Below are 15,017 nucleotides of genomic sequence, written 5' to 3'. Positions count from 1 at the left end.
GTAAGAAGAGGACTGGATCCTCCATGCGGCTCCCCCAGCACCACACTCTGCCTCTGTTTCAGCACTCAGCTCAGTGCTTCCACCTGTAGAAAGGGGGTTGAGAACATGACTCAGCAAAGTCCTTGTGAGGATTAAATGTGGTAACAGTTTGTTTATTTACTAGACTCCACGCCCAATGCAGGGCTTGAAGTCACAACCCTGAGGTCAAGAGTTGCATGTTCTACCAACTGAGCCAGCCAGGCACCCTTTAAAACATATTACCTTGAGGGGCGCCTGGGTGGCTCAGTTAGGCGGCCAACTTTGGCTCAGGTCATGATCTCGTGGTCCGTGAGTTCGAGACCCGCGTCGGGCTCTGTGCTGACAGCTCAGAGCCTGGAGCCTGTTTCAGATTCTGTGTCTCCCTCTCTCTGACCCTCCCTGTTCATGCTCTGTCTCTGCCTGTCTCAAAAATAAATAAAAACGTTTAAAAAAATTAAAACAAAAAAACCAAAAAAACATATTACCTTGGTCTCAGCATGCAGAAAGTACACATTCAGTACTGTAGAAACAGGTAGTGTTTCCCCCGAAACTATTTAAACACAGGACACTTTCTTCTCGGGACAGCACTATCTCTGGGACTTGTGTCCTGCAGAACACAGCTCAGGAGTGGCTGCAACCAGATTCCAGAAGAATGGCCACTCCGAGCCCGGGAGCCTCAATTCCAACAACCATCATGGTTGTCCCAAGAGTTCATCTTCAGTGCGACCAAGGAGGAATCAGATGTTGAGTGTCTTAGAGATGCCCTGAGGAGTTGTTAGGAATGGGATGGGGCCCATTGGAGGTAAAGTTCCCCCAAGGGAACTATCTAGTCTTTGAGTTAATAAGAGTGCACTGTTCTAATTACTTTTATTATTTAGGTATGGCAAGGCCAGCAGACCAGGAGGTTGCCATTGAGAAGATAGTTTGTTCCCTGCAGATCTTTAAAGGAGGGGGCATGCCGCACCAGAGGGGAACACATGGGGAAACACCCAGTAAGTCAGCAGGCAGAGGGAGAGGGGGAGTCTTTACTGGTGGTTTCTGAGGCTAAGAACAGAGGAGGAAGGGTAAGCAGGCTCCAGATTGGCTAGTTTGAATAATTTCAGGGCTCTGGGGCATAGGGACTTTCCCTGGATGTCAGGTACCTGGCCCTGGGTGACTAAGGCAGGATGATATTGCCCCACGGTATGAGAGCCATAGAGGAGGTGGTTGCGGGTGTGGGCTCTGGATTGGTTTGCATCTGATAAGTGCCTGCATTATTTCAGGAACTGGCTAGCTCTGAGAGGGTCAGTGAGTCCCTCCAAGGTCAGCAAGGCCCCAAATGTCAAAGCATCAGAACACAGAAAATGCAAGGCATGATTAATAGACACACCGTCCCCGGCACTGAGCAAATAAATCCCGTCTGCTTCTTCCCAACCTTTGGGCTCGCACTATACTCATCTTCATTTTCCTAATGAGGAAACTGAGCCACAGAGAGGGCAAGGAACTTGCCTGAATTCATGAAGACGAGGAGGTTCTGAGATTCAAGTTTGAATACCAATTTGGGAAGTCAGCTCCCCTCTGTCTGGCAAATTAAAGGGACTGACCATGTCAAGTGCTGGCAAGGATGTCCCTGGAACTCTCCTACCTGCTGGTGGCAGTGCAGATTGGTACAACCATGTTGGGAACACTTATGTAATCTACTAAAGCGAGATGTACATGTTCCCTATCACCAGGCAACTCCAGCCCCAGGTGTCTACCAGAAGAAATGAGAACACAGGTGCACCAAACACATTGACAGGGATGTTCACAGCGGTTTTAGTTGTAATAGCTAAAGACTGGAAAGCACCCAAATGTCTAATAACAGGAGAATGGTATAGTCATCAAGCCATACACTTAAAATCTGTGAACTTTACCTCATGTGAGTTACACCTCAATAAAAAAGGATCTACCTGCTATAACACACATACGGGCATATGTGTAGATTTCCAGGCTCCTCGGAAGTCCCTGTGGGCCAGGACCCCAAAGACATCTGGGAAGATAGGGCCAGCTGTTGGGCTCCAGCTACTATACCCCCAAGTCCCCACCCCCAGTTAATGGCCTGATTTGCATGCCTTGTCATGGTCCAGGGGCTTCCCCTGCCTGTGCTCTGAAGCACCTGGAACACTCCCAACAGAACAACTCCTGTCTGCCTCCTTGCCTCTGGCCATGGCCTGCTGGCATCTGGCCCTTCTTCTGACTGGGGCCCTCCTGTCAGGTGAGCTCTCCCTAGGCCTGGCTCACCTGGGGTGGGGTGGGGTGGAACTGGCTCCAGAAGGCCCCTGCAAGGAAACAAGTCAATGTGGGCAGTGGGAGGGTTCTAGAAAAGGCATTAAGGTGGAGGGGAGAACTGGCTATAGATGGCTCTGCCCTAGACCTGGGGCAAGTCACATATCTGTATGGGCCTCAGTTTCCCCATTTGTGAATGACGAGATTGTTAGGATCCCTTTGGATTCGGATTCTTTGGGGTCTTTTTAGTTTTTCACAGGGGAAGCTACCCTACAGGGCCTCAGGGACAACCTATCCTTGAGAAGATTCCCAGCAGCCAGTTGTCTGAGGTTGAGTCGATGGGTGGGACAGCCCAGGAGGCTTCCTGGTGGTGGTTAATCCATAGCCAGGGTTTGGAAGAGCCAGTGTGACTGAGGGGCAGGGGTCTGCAGGGCAAGGAATGGGGGTGGGCAGCAGAAGGACCCAGAGGCCACCAGTCCCACCCTCTGAACTCTAGGCGCTCAACTGAACACAGATCCTTGGGAACATACCACCAATGAGGATTTAACAGTCACCAACTCTGTGCCCCATCCAACCTCGAATCCATGGCACTGGGCTATGGGCCTTTTGAGAGTCAGTCTCCGTGGAGCCTTTACAAGGTTGGGGCAGGAAAAAAAGGAGCCCATGTCAGGCCTGGGTCCATGGGTGTCTCGCTCTCTCTCTCTGTCTTTCAACCAGGCTTGGCCCAGCCGGATGCACTGCTTGTCTTCCCAGGTCAAGTGGCCCAACTCTCCTGCATTCTCAGCCCCCGCCATGCCATCATTGGGGAGTATGGCGTGTCTTGGTATCAGCAACGGGCAGGCAGTGCCCCCCGACACCTCCTCTACTACCGCTCAGAGGAGGACTACCACCGGCCCCCTGACATCCCTGACCGCTTCTCAGCAGCCACGGACGCCGCCCACAACGCCTGCATTCTGACCATCAGCCCTGTGCAGCCTGAGGATGATGCAGATTATTACTGCTCTGTGGGTTACATATCCTAGGAGTGGACTGTGGGATGAGCGCCTCTTGACTGCCTCTCACATCTGCACCCTGACCTTGGGCCCCTAACTTTCTCTGAATCTTGATTTTCCTCCTCTGTAAGATGGGTTAGTAATATTAAACGTGAACAATTAACTATTCTGAGAACCATGAGATCCCTGCTGAAAGAGTGACTGGGAGTGTGGGGGTAGGGATACAGGGGATTGTTACAGAAGAGGAAGCACCTGAGACCCTTGAGGCGGGCCCAGCCTCTCCACTGGCCCCCAGGGGACTCAGACTGGTGGCCTGGGCTTCCTGTTACCTGAGGAACTGGAGAAAGAGAAAAAGGAACCAGCCCTTGCTGCTCCTAGTTCCGCATGGCAGGTTGTGGTCCAACGCTCAAGGGGTGACTGGACTGGGTTCTCATGGAGCTCAGGCTGTTAGCTTGGAAGGCGGAGGGGAGCTCCTGCCTACTCCCTGACCGGGCAGGGAGGCAGGGGTGTGTGTGTGGGGGGGGGGTGTACTCAGAGACACCTGTGGACCAGGTCATTAGGTACTGAACACTGGTGGCCAGCATCTCTCCTGTCAGAAACATGTGTTCCACTGGTCTCCAGTGATAGGGGCTATGCCCCTCTCCCCACTCCAGGCTCTCCCACAGGCAGGGAAGGCCTTACCTGAGCAACTGAGCCCAACAGGGAGCACTGGGTAGAGGGGCAATTATCAGAAGCGGAGCTGAGCGTCTGGGTATGGGTTGGGCGGGTGGGGTTCAGGCACATACTCCTCTTCCATCCTGGTTCCCCCAACAGGCGCCTTATGTCCGGAGGTCATTCATCCCTCAGATGTACTGGAGTTGGGGGTCTCCAGGGAACAGAGAGAGTCCCGCCCACACTCCCAGCCTCCTGGGTCCTCACTGGGCCACTTCTCCATATCTCAGTCTCTATTGGTACCGGCTGGGCAATCAAGACCAAGGCTACTTAGGGAGGGTGAATCAAACAGGCCCCCTGGGCCTGTGCGGGGTGACGGGCTCCAGAGCTTTGGGAACACCTTCCCTTCTCCCGAAAACCCCAGCCGCCCCAGTGTCCTCTGGCTTGCCCCCACTCCCAGGGCAAGTGCAGCCGGAACTCGACCCTCGGCCTGTGGCTTTAGGCCGGCCTGCCCCTCCCGGTCTCAGTTTCCTCTTCTTCACTCCCGCCAACGCCTGCCCAGCTGTTTCCCCCACGACCAGGAAGCGCTTTGAGAACGGACCCGGGACCATTCCCAGACCTTGTGCCCGGAGCCAGAGCGGCTAAGCGGAGGACTACAGGCGCGGCGGAACCACCGAGACGCGAGGACCTCCGCGCGGCCTAGAGCGGTCCCGGAAGTGCCCGCGGGCGGGGGCGGGGCTCCGGGCGCTCGGGCCGTCGCGGGCTCCGCGTCAGCAGCCGCCACGGAGTGAGGCCGGGTCGGCCGCGGGTTGGAGCAGCTCAGGTACGGTCCCGCCCCGCCCGCCCGCGGCCCCGCCCCGGCCCAGGTGAGCGGCCCCGCCCCGACCCGGGTGAGTGGCTCCGCGTCAGCCAGTGTGACCACCTGCCCCTCCGGTGGCCCCGGGTGTGGGCGTCCCCCATCGGCGGGAAGCATGTAGGGGCTCCAGCGTCGCCGCTTGCGTGGCGTGTGCGTGTCCGCGGCCGCTCGAGGGCCTCCAACCGGGAAACCCTGACCGGTCCGAGGGTATCCCCAGTGCCCAGGCCCTGGGGGCTCCCTGAAGCATAGGGTGACAGATGCAAGAGGAGCCGAAGAAGACCCTGAGAGAGGTGGGAAGATGGGGTCCCAGACCTTTGGATCTTCGGCCCAAAAATATTTAAAACATTGTTAAGGACAGCTAAAGGATTGCCAACTTTCTAAACACAGTGGGAACGTCAGCGTATAGGTGGTCCGTAATGGGAATGGAAAACCCCTAAGGAGGGAACTTTAGAAACACCAGGATTTAACAGGTGGGTGGAGGAAGAGTTGCAATCACAGATACCCAAGAAAAAAATAACCAGAAAGCATTAAAACTAGGGGGAAAACTTTCAGAAACGAAGGGAATAAAGCAGGGGGTGGGAGTGGGGTGGGTGGTTCAAAACCTTGAGGTGTTCAGGTAGTAGGCAAGGTGGGTTTAATGAAGGGGTGGACCTGTATTATCACATCTCCCAGGTTTTCAAGAGAAAGCCTGAAACTTACTGAGTTTTCAGTATTGGCAGCTAAGTCAAACAAAAAGGAAAAGTTCAACTCTTTGCGAGCCAAGCAAAACGCGTCTGTGGCAGGATCCCCAGGCTGCCAATTTGCAACTTCTGAAATGAAGGGTTTTGAGAAGGGAGCTATTGGTGAGCATTGCCAAAAGGGGTGGGAAAGTGAAGTCTGAGAAGAGAGGGATTGGCCATAAGGAGGTCATTGGATGCGACAGCTGAAGACCCTGCTGAAACTGGAAACTTGAAATCTGTCTCAGTGCAGTACACAGTCGTATGATTTTCTTTGGCAACATTTAACATCTTAGGAGGAATTGATGGAGGAGGTTGGTAGTTGGCAGCTGGTTACAGCAGGGCAAAGAGGTGAGGAACGTGATGCTGGTCAGAGTCCATAGTTGTTAGATCCACGATAGAGTCTAAGCTAGACAGGGAAGGGTGGACTAAAAGAGGAGAACCTGGGTGAAATTGTTGGGTTGTTTGACCTGATGAGGTGGATTTAGAGAGCCTGAAGGACTGGAGATTATGGTTCCTGAAGAGGAGGGGGAGGGGAGTTAAGTGGTCAAAGAATTTTTGAGAATCCTTCAGTTCTATGCTTCTTTTTACACCGGGCTTTTTTACCCCCTGGAAATTCATTTAAAACAAAACAAAACAAAACAAAAGTTTCCAAATAGAAATGAGTTCCATCATGACTATGCTGATTAATTTAGCATGGCATGTCTTTTGAGCAGCTCATTCTCCACACTTCAGTGTACCGTTAATAATACCTGGGTATAGAGTTGGTGAGGGTTAAATGCAAATGTGCCTGTAGAAGATCTAGTGGTGCCTAGCACATAGTAGATGCTCAGTAAACATGAGCTGTTATCATTATCCTGGTACCTGGGGAGTTTCCCTTCAGCTTGCACAGCAATTTCGGAAGGGGATCCTGAGGGGCTCCCTCAGAGGCCACCATAGTGGGATGGGGGGTGCCGAATGGGCAGTCCCTATGGAAACAACCCCTGTTGATCGGAATCATTGTTTTTCTTTCTTTATTGGTATCTCCCATACAATTTATTTAAATAAAGAATTCTTTGCTCCCTTCCCCCCAAAAAGTGTGACCATCAGTTCTAGCACAAAAACAGATGGCTTTCCCTCCATTCAGTCATGTATTTATTCAACAAATGTGTGTGGAGCTTGTCCTGTTGTGCTGGGGGCTCTGGCGATTCCAAAATGAAAGAGCACAGTACCTTGCCCTCAGGGAGCTCTCAGGCAATGGTGGCGAGAGTCCTGATGGCAGATATTTGCCATCCACTGCCATGGGTGTTGTGAGAGACACGTGCACTGAGCTCCATGGGCCACTCAGGGGATGTGCTGAGATTGTGAGAGTTGTAGGGTGAGTAAAGACATTTGGACTGAGTCTGGGAAGATGAGCCAGTGGCAGTGTGAGAAGGGAGCAGGATCAGTTAGGAGGAGGAAGCAGCAGGAGCCTGGGTGGCTCAGTCAGTTGAGTGTCTGACTTCGGCTCAGGTCATGTTCTCGCGGCTCATGAGTTCGAGCCCCGCATCAGGCTCTGTGCTGACAGCTCAGAGCCTGGAGCCTGTTTCAGATTCTGTGTCTCCCTCTCTCTCTGTTCCACCCCGCTCACGCTCTGTTTCTCTCTCTGTGTCTCTCAAAGATAAATAAACATTTAAAAGAAAAAGAAGAGGAGGAGGAGAAAACAGTAACTAGGAGTATGTGGAAGGAGAGGCTACAGATGGTGCTGGAAGGGCCAGGTGTGAAGGGCTTTGTGAAGGATTTGAGCTGCTATAAGATCCCGAGACAGACGATCAGGCCTGTGTTTGGGGATTTGACACTGGTGTCAGTGTAGAGAACTACCAGAGAGAGGGAGTAGAAGCTGGAGGTAGGTGGTCAGTAATGAAATACTCCTGGGGAGTTGCACTGAGGCCTGAGCTGTGACCTGACAGACAGGCAGAGACCTCTTAATAAAGCTTCAGGAAATGGACAGACTAGACAGATGGGGTGAGAGAGGGAGAAGTCTAGGCTGACTCCCAGTGTTGTGGCTTAGGCTCCTAGCTGGAGGGGGTGCAGCCAACCTAGTGTAGGAGGGAAGTCTGTGCCCTTCCTCAGAACCCCCTACCCCCAACATCCTCCAGTAGCTAGAATCTTGCCCCTTTTCCACAATGGCTCTACTTCCTATTCTAGTCTGCCTTTCAGAACAACCTCAGCCTTTCGATTCTAGACACTACAATGTGGCACTTGATTCTGTCTTTTTTGTAGTTTTTTTTTTAATTTGTATTTTTTTTTGAGAGAGAGAGAGAGAGAGAGAGAGAGATTGTGAGTGGCAGGGGGGGGGGCAGAGAGAGAGAGAGACAGGGACAGAGGATCCAAAGTGGGCTCTATACTGACAGCAGCAAGCCCGATGCGGGGCTCTAACTCACAAACTGTGAGATCATGATCTGAGCCGAAGTTGGACGCTCAACAACTGAGCCACTCAGGCACCCCTGTAGTTGTTTCTGATAAATCAAACTGCTAATTCAGTGGGGATCATCTCAAGGGCAAAATGTATCTTCTGCTTATTTTGTTATGTCCACGATAGAATATGACACAGGAAGGAGGCACTTACTAGGTACTTGATTTGCAGACTTGACAATGTCCCTTGGTTTCTTTTCAGATTTGGAGACTTGACAGTGTCCCTTGGTTTCTTCCCAGGTGACGAGAACAGTAAGCGTGTCCTTAAGAAGACCATCTTTTAAGAAATACAGTCATTGGGGGTGATACTAGATTCACAATGGAGGTTCCCCCAGCAGCCAAGCTTGGTGAGACCTTTGTGTTTGAGGACGGATTAGAGATGCAGCAAGAACTTTTCCCAGAGGAGGACCTGGGGGACCCTTTTCTTCAGGAAAGAGGCTTAGAGCAAATGGCTGTTATTTATAAGGAGATCCCTCTTGGGGAGCAGGACGAGGAACATGACGATTATGAGGGCAATTTTAGTCTGTGCTCAAGCCCTGTTCAGCATCAGAGTACCCCCCTGGTACACAGACCCCAGGACGATGACCTTTTCGGCCAAACCTTCCTCCAGAAATCAGACCTTAGTATGTGTCAGATAATCCACAGTGGAGAAGAACCCAGTAGACGTGACTGTGAACAGGTGAGCAGGGTGCACGCAGGACCTAACGAACCTCACAGAACTGCACCGCCAGCAAAACCCTACGCGTGTCGGGAATGTGGGAAGGCCTTCAGCCAGAGCTCCCACCTTCTCCGGCACCTGGTGATTCACACCGGGGAGAAGCCCTACGAGTGTTGTGAGTGCGGGAAGGCCTTCAGCCAGAGTTCGCACCTTCTCAGACATCAGATAATCCACACGGGGGAGAAGCCCTACGAATGCCGGGAATGTGGAAAAGCGTTTCGCCAGAGTTCAGCCCTCACGCAACACCAGAAAACCCACACTGGGAAGAGACCATACGAGTGTAGGGAATGTGGGAAAGATTTCAGCCGGAGCTCAAGTCTCCGAAAACACGAGCGCATTCACACGGGTGAGAAACCTTATCAGTGTAAGGAATGCGGGAAATCCTTCAACCAGAGTTCCGGCCTGAGCCAGCACCGCAAAATCCACACCCTGAAAAAGCCTCACGAGTGTGAGCTCTGCGGGAAAGCCTTCTGTCACAGGTCCCACCTGATTCGGCACCAGCGGATTCACACGGGGAAGAAACCTTACAAATGTGAAGAGTGCGGGAAGGCCTTCAGCCAGAGCTCCAACCTCATTGAGCATCGGAAGACGCACACTGGCGAGAAACCCTACAAATGCCATAAGTGTGGTAAGGCCTTCAGCCAGAGCTCATCCCTCATCGAGCACCAGCGCATCCACACCGGGGAGAAGCCCTATGAGTGCGGCCAGTGTGGGAAGGCCTTTTGCCACAGCTCGGCACTGATTCAGCACCAGAGAATCCACACAGGGAAGAAACCCTACACGTGCAACGAGTGCGGCAAGGCCTTCCGGCACAGGTCAGCCCTGATCGAGCACTATAAAACCCACACCAGAGAGAAGCCCTATGAGTGTAACAAATGTGGCAAGTCCTTCAGGGGAAGCTCACACCTTATTCGGCACCAGAAAATCCATGCTGGGGAGAAGCTCTAGAAAGAAGAGCTCACACCAAAGCTCGAAACCCTTTCCCAGATGGAGCCCACACCCCATAGCTTTGTCTCTGAGACCCCACCCACCCCCCTGATCCCAGGGCCAAAAAGAAATGTGTCAACCTAGGTGCTCCTGGCCATCCACACTAGCAGCAAGGCCCCCTCTTGGCCAGCTGGGTGCCCCACACTCAGCAGGTTTACAGAGTGGAAGGGAGGGTAAACTAACAGGAAAGCTGCTAAAATGGAGGCCTGCCCAAAAAAGAGAGCTGGCCTTCGATTGTTCATGTTTGACTCCCAAGCCCAGGAGACTGAATTTTGCCGTCTCTTCACCTTTGCCAAAATTCAGAAGAATGAACGCCAGAGGGAGAAAGTTGAGTTAAACACACAAGAATGTCAGGTGAACTCTTTTAACATCAGGTTGCAGTTTGGCACTTTTAGAAGACAGAACTCTGCTCATAGTCCAAATCAGCTGAAGGAAGATGAATCCAAAAGTAGATACATTAGCAGCAAAATGGAATCTTTCACCTGGCTTGGGCATTGGTGGGGACAATCGAAACAGGCTACAGAAGAAAGGGAGGGTCTGGAAGCATTCGTTCTGGGGTTGAGGGAGAGGGTGGCAAGTCCCTGGTGTGGTGTTTTAATCTCTGTTCTGGATTAGAGTGAGGTTGGTCTTTGGCAGGTGGCTCTTTCACAAGAGGGTTGAGGTTTCATTCCATGGGCCAGAGGATGTTTGACACTGCCTTGGACTCAGCCTGGCATTAGTGCCCTCCAGTGATAACCCCTCTATAAGACCCAGGGCCCCCAAGACCACGGTATGCCTTGGTTGTCAGCAGGGCCCGTGTCTGGTCTGGCTTCCAGTGCTGGGGGACATAGGAAGCAGGGTGATTCAGTCAGAGGTCCCAGTTCTGCCCCTCCTATTCCAGTGGCCTTGAGGAGGCTCCAAGGCTCGGTTTCCCTATCTGTGAGATGCGGATGGTGGGACCTGGCCACGTACCTCTGAGGGTCCAAGGCTCCTGTTCGCCATGAAACCACCCATGAAAGTGCTTTGGCGACTGGCAGTTGAAGGTGGGTGGAGACCCAGTGTGACCCTTGTCCCACTCAGAGATCTGAAAGGCAACCCTGTCTGTTTTCCAGGTGGCCGGGCTCACAGCAGGCCCTCCCATTAAACCAGAGCTTAGGCTTTCCTTCACTCCCTCCAGCCTGCACCCTGGGCCTTGTCCCAGACAGGGACCCTTCCCAGATGCCATCCTGAACCTCCCCCTAGCAGCAGCATGGTCTGTGTGGCCTGTGTCCCATGCTTCGGGCTGTCCTCTCCCTGGGTATTGTTCCAGAAGTACCATCGCCTGTGTCCTGCCAAGACCAACTCAGTCGGCATCCCCAGAGGAGGGGCTCAGACAGGGGTGTGTTTTTAAAGCTCCCCAGGTGATTAGGGCTTTCCAGCCAGGGTGTGAGCCCTCTGCTGGGCATCCGTGCAACCCTAGCATCACCCAAATGTCAGGCCTGCTTGCCATGAGCAGAGCTTGAAGGTGGCAGTTCTGTCTCAGTCCCCATGCCTCCCATCCCCCAGGAATGGGCTCAGGCAGTGCTGTGTCTGGCTAGTTGGTAAGTGTCCCAGGTGCTCAGGCCTTCATTTGGCCACTGGGATCTCTTTGGTGCTACTTTCCCCCAGGCTCCTCAGAGGCAGTCTGAGCTATTTTGAAGTTTTCCAAAAGTTGATGGCTGGAATCCCATAACCCCATCATGGTAATGCTGGCTATTTCAGCTAATCAAGGGGTTGGCTTGGCAGTTATGTATAGTTTTGATGAATAAAAATGAGCAAGTCATAGTTGTTAGTAAGTGGGACTTGGCAGGCTAGGAATTTTCAGAGGACTGGTCTCCAGCTGGGGGATCACAGTGGGAGTCCCAGCCTGGAGAACAGCAGTTGCTCCCGTCCAGCTCTTCTCCTTGAAGGAGTGTGTGAAACATAGCACCGCCAGTTGGTCAGGTCCCCTAGAACCTGCTGTACCACTAGCTAGACTGGCCTGACTGGGTGGCCCCTGGCTGTCTCCTGCAGGTGGCCTGTGCTGAGGGTCTTCAGTCATTTACCATGAGTGCAGAGAGAATCAAGACGCCTGTTCAGCGTGGGTGGGACAGCAGACCCCTCCCCTAGATCTACCTCCTCGGCCATCCCCTATTTGGCCTTACCTGGGCCCGGCCTCGGCCTCTCTTTATTGGGCAGTCATCTGGGTCCTACATTTGCTGTCTCTTTCCGTGTGCCTCTGCACACCCCAGCCAAATCGATTTTCTTAAAGCATCTCTTTGCACATGTCACCACTCTCCTTAAAACCAACCTGCAGGGGCTTTTCTGCACATAAGCCCCCATTTCAGCCAACCTGGTTTGCCCCTTCTGAACAAACCACAGGGAGTTCCTGGCCACCCGCCCAGACGCTCTCTCCACTCCCAGCTTCTCTCCACTGTTTTATGCGGTTCTTGCATTTTGGAATATGCACTTTGTCCTCCTCCTCCCCCCACCCTCTCCTCCCTCCTTTCAACAATTTATGGAACGTGGGGAATGAGACCCCCTTTCTGAATAGTTGACGGGTCCTCAGAACTATGGTAAGACCAGGTACTTTTCAAAGTGTGAGCAGAACCTAGTCCTTTCTTTTCACATTTCTTCACTGTTTTATGTGTTTTCAAATCCTTCATTTTATTTAGGTTCTTGAACAGTGTAATAGAACATCCTGGTAATATTTTAATCGCCCTTGAATTTACTTGTCATTTTTGTTTGGTTGTCTTACTTTTTTTCTTCTTATGACAGACGTTGAGTCTTGTAAAGCTCCAACTCTTGGTTTTGTTTACTAATTGAATTGTTTTGTCCAACTGTATGTATTCCATCTCTCTCTCTCTCTCTCTTTTTTTGACTTAATACTTCACATTTCTAAGATTAATTATTTAGATACAGTTAATTGTATTTTTAATGTTTCTAGTAAAAGTAGTTACTTTGGTCTACGACTTTTTTCTCAGAGCTTTTTCTGTCCTCTGTCACTTTGACATGTGCTATTTTTTGTTATTAGGAATCTCCTTTTGGCCCAAGTGTTATTTTTTATATTTCCACGTAATGAATGCGTAGGTCATTGCTGTCATCTTACTGTACTGTGGTGTCAACATTTCTAAGTGTCCATAGAACTTCTCTGGGCCTGAATATATGATCCATTTTTATAAAGCATTTGTGTACTCTCAAGAAATGTATTTTTACTCTATCACTTCTATTTGTGAACTCAGTTTTTAAATTACTGTATTCAAATTCACACCTTCTCTGTTGCTTACTTTACAAGTTCTTAACCTGGGGTCTGCAGATTGCCTAGGAGTCCATGAGCATGCAGATCTATTTTGGAGGTTGTGTAGAGGGATCAAACAAAGCTGTGTGGTTATGTCCATGAATGAATTGCTTGGGGCTGGGCGTGGGGTGGGGTATCTGTAGCATTCACGACATTTTGGAAAGGCTCTGTGACCCCAAAATAGTTAAGAACACTCATTGGCCTGGTCAAATCATGGTCTGATGTGTTTCTTACCCTACCTATTTCTGTTTCACTTTGTTTCTATTTTATGTATGTCCTTGTAATATTAGATGTACAGTTCTCTCCAATCCTTTTTGAGAAGTAGGCAGGGTATCACTAAGTAAGTACCATGATATTTGGAACATATATATTGAACAGTAATATATTGAAAAATTGTGCCTTTTAGTACCCTCCTTGCCTTTCTTAAGGCTTCTAGCTGAAATTTCTCTTTTTCAGATATCATAATTGAAGACCCTGGCTTTTTTCACTTTGCATTTGCATGAGTTTATTTAGCTCAGCATTTTATTTTTAAAATTTGTGCATGTGCTTTGCTGTATAGCTTATAAACAGCAAAGTGTTGGATTTTGTTTTCTGATTCTTTCTATAATTCTTTTTCTTTTTATGTAAGAAGTTATCATTATCTTTTAGAGTAAGGTATAAATTATCTTCATATTTATATTTTAACATATATTAACATATTTAACCCAGAAAGGCCATGTCTTTTAATCTCTTATCTCTAGGAGTTATTAACCATGTGTGGAGTATCATCTCTGGGTAGGCTAGAGGCTCCACCATTGGGCACACCTGCTTCTCCCTGTCTTCGTCAGTGCCAGGCTCTGTCCTGAACCCACTCTAACTATCTCTGGCTTCAGTGTTTTTGGCTGTAACACAGAGGAATGAGGCCACCTCACAGCCTTGTGGAGCTCAGAGGAGTAAGAAATACAAACTTTCATGGCAAACTGGGGGCGTAGAAGATTCTTATACTATTAGTGTTTTGAAAGATTTCTTTAATTTTCTGTTCTTACTCCCAGCGTTCTTTCAACATAACCTAGGTGCTTTGCTTTTTAGAAAATATTACCAGATATAGCGAGAATTAGACATCACAGATCCGTCCCATGCTCCCTGAGTGAACCTGTATGGTAATTTGATCTCATAACCTCCGTCCCCATCACCCGTCTGTCCCAGGTGGGTTCCCTGTCAGCCTTCCCTTTCCCCCTCTCCATGGTGGGAGAAAAGCACTGTCATAATTGCAAAGGATCAAGAATATGGTCACTCTGGCCACTCCTCTTGGCAGATGGGGAAACTGACGCCAATGACTTACCAAAGGTGTGGCGAATTAGTGTTAGATCTACCTGGCAGCCATAGGGAAGAACAATTCCGGATGTTATGCTGGAGCCTTGGTTACTTGTTGCCAGGACTTCTCCAAGGTGAAGAGTGGTTTAGTCACTACCAGCCGAAGTGAAAACCATATACTCTCAGTGTGCTGAGTTGCTCAGCCTTTGAGGGGCAAGTTGCTGAGTTGCTCAGCCCTTGAGGGGCAAGTTGACATTTGCCAACATTACACAAGGTGAATATATATATTTGCCAGAATGTTGATGCACAGATTTACTGGGGGTAGGAAAAGAGAAGCCCTTTTTGGATGGAGAACCCCATCTTCAGTATCTAATAGCCCAGGAAACTGCATCAGAAGGTTGCCTGGTGAGTGTGAAATTGGGGTGTCAGGACATGGACCATCCCTCCTGTAGTACAGGCCATACAACTGCACAGTCCTCCAAATGCTGGTGGGGGGCACATGCTGAAGACCTCCAGTGTCTGTGGCCTCCCCCCTGGGGGGTGTCCTCCCTCTGAGGTCCAGAGCACCTGGTGACAACCTGCAAACCTGTGAAAGGCTCTTACAAGAGCTCCCCAAGTGAAGTGTCTTCCTTTTGCCACCACACTTAGCCAGGCTAACTCTTCTCTTCCCCAGAGATAACTGGATGCACTACTCTTTCTGCTCCCTGCACCTCACTTAGGTCTTCCATGTCCACACCAGAAATGAGAGAAGGAGTCACAAGCAGCCAAGTAACAATGTGCTCCTTATGTAGCCTTCATGTTGCCTCATCTTCAAGAAAAAGGAAGTGGCACCTTG

At 50.5% G+C, this 15,017-nt stretch overlaps 2 protein-coding genes across 3 annotated transcripts; both read left to right on the top strand.

Moving 5' to 3' along the window:
• Positions 1–2,119: 2,119 nt before the first annotated feature.
• On the top strand, positions 2,120–3,429 carry VPREB3 (V-set pre-B cell surrogate light chain 3). The gene is made up of 2 exons (XM_043558237.1): positions 2,120–2,251; positions 2,980–3,429. The coding sequence occupies exons 1-2, from the start codon at positions 2,203–2,205 to the stop codon at positions 3,282–3,284; spliced, it is 354 nt and encodes a 117-aa protein (XP_043414172.1). The 5' UTR covers positions 2,120–2,202; the 3' UTR covers positions 3,285–3,429.
• Positions 3,430–4,629: 1,200 nt separating this feature from the next.
• ZNF70 (zinc finger protein 70) lies at positions 4,630–12,859 on the top strand. 2 transcript variants are annotated; one of them, XM_043558231.1, is made up of 2 exons: positions 4,630–4,795; positions 8,151–12,859. In XM_043558231.1, the coding sequence occupies exon 2, from the start codon at positions 8,230–8,232 to the stop codon at positions 9,574–9,576; it is 1,347 nt and encodes a 448-aa protein (XP_043414166.1). In that variant the 5' UTR covers positions 4,630–4,795; positions 8,151–8,229; the 3' UTR covers positions 9,577–12,859. The 2 variants fall into 2 exon arrangements, with proteins under 2 accessions (XP_043414166.1, XP_043414167.1); XM_043558232.1 differs by having other exon boundaries at positions 4,630–5,051.
• Positions 12,860–15,017: the final 2,158 nt, after the last annotated feature.

This window comes from Prionailurus bengalensis, chromosome D3 (assembly GCF_016509475.1).
Source record: "Prionailurus bengalensis isolate Pbe53 chromosome D3, Fcat_Pben_1.1_paternal_pri, whole genome shotgun sequence".
Classification (NCBI taxonomy): Eukaryota; Metazoa; Chordata; class Mammalia; order Carnivora; family Felidae; genus Prionailurus; species Prionailurus bengalensis.
The sequence above is the reverse complement of the archived record's forward strand: the minus strand, read 5'-3'. Positions and strand labels throughout refer to the sequence as shown.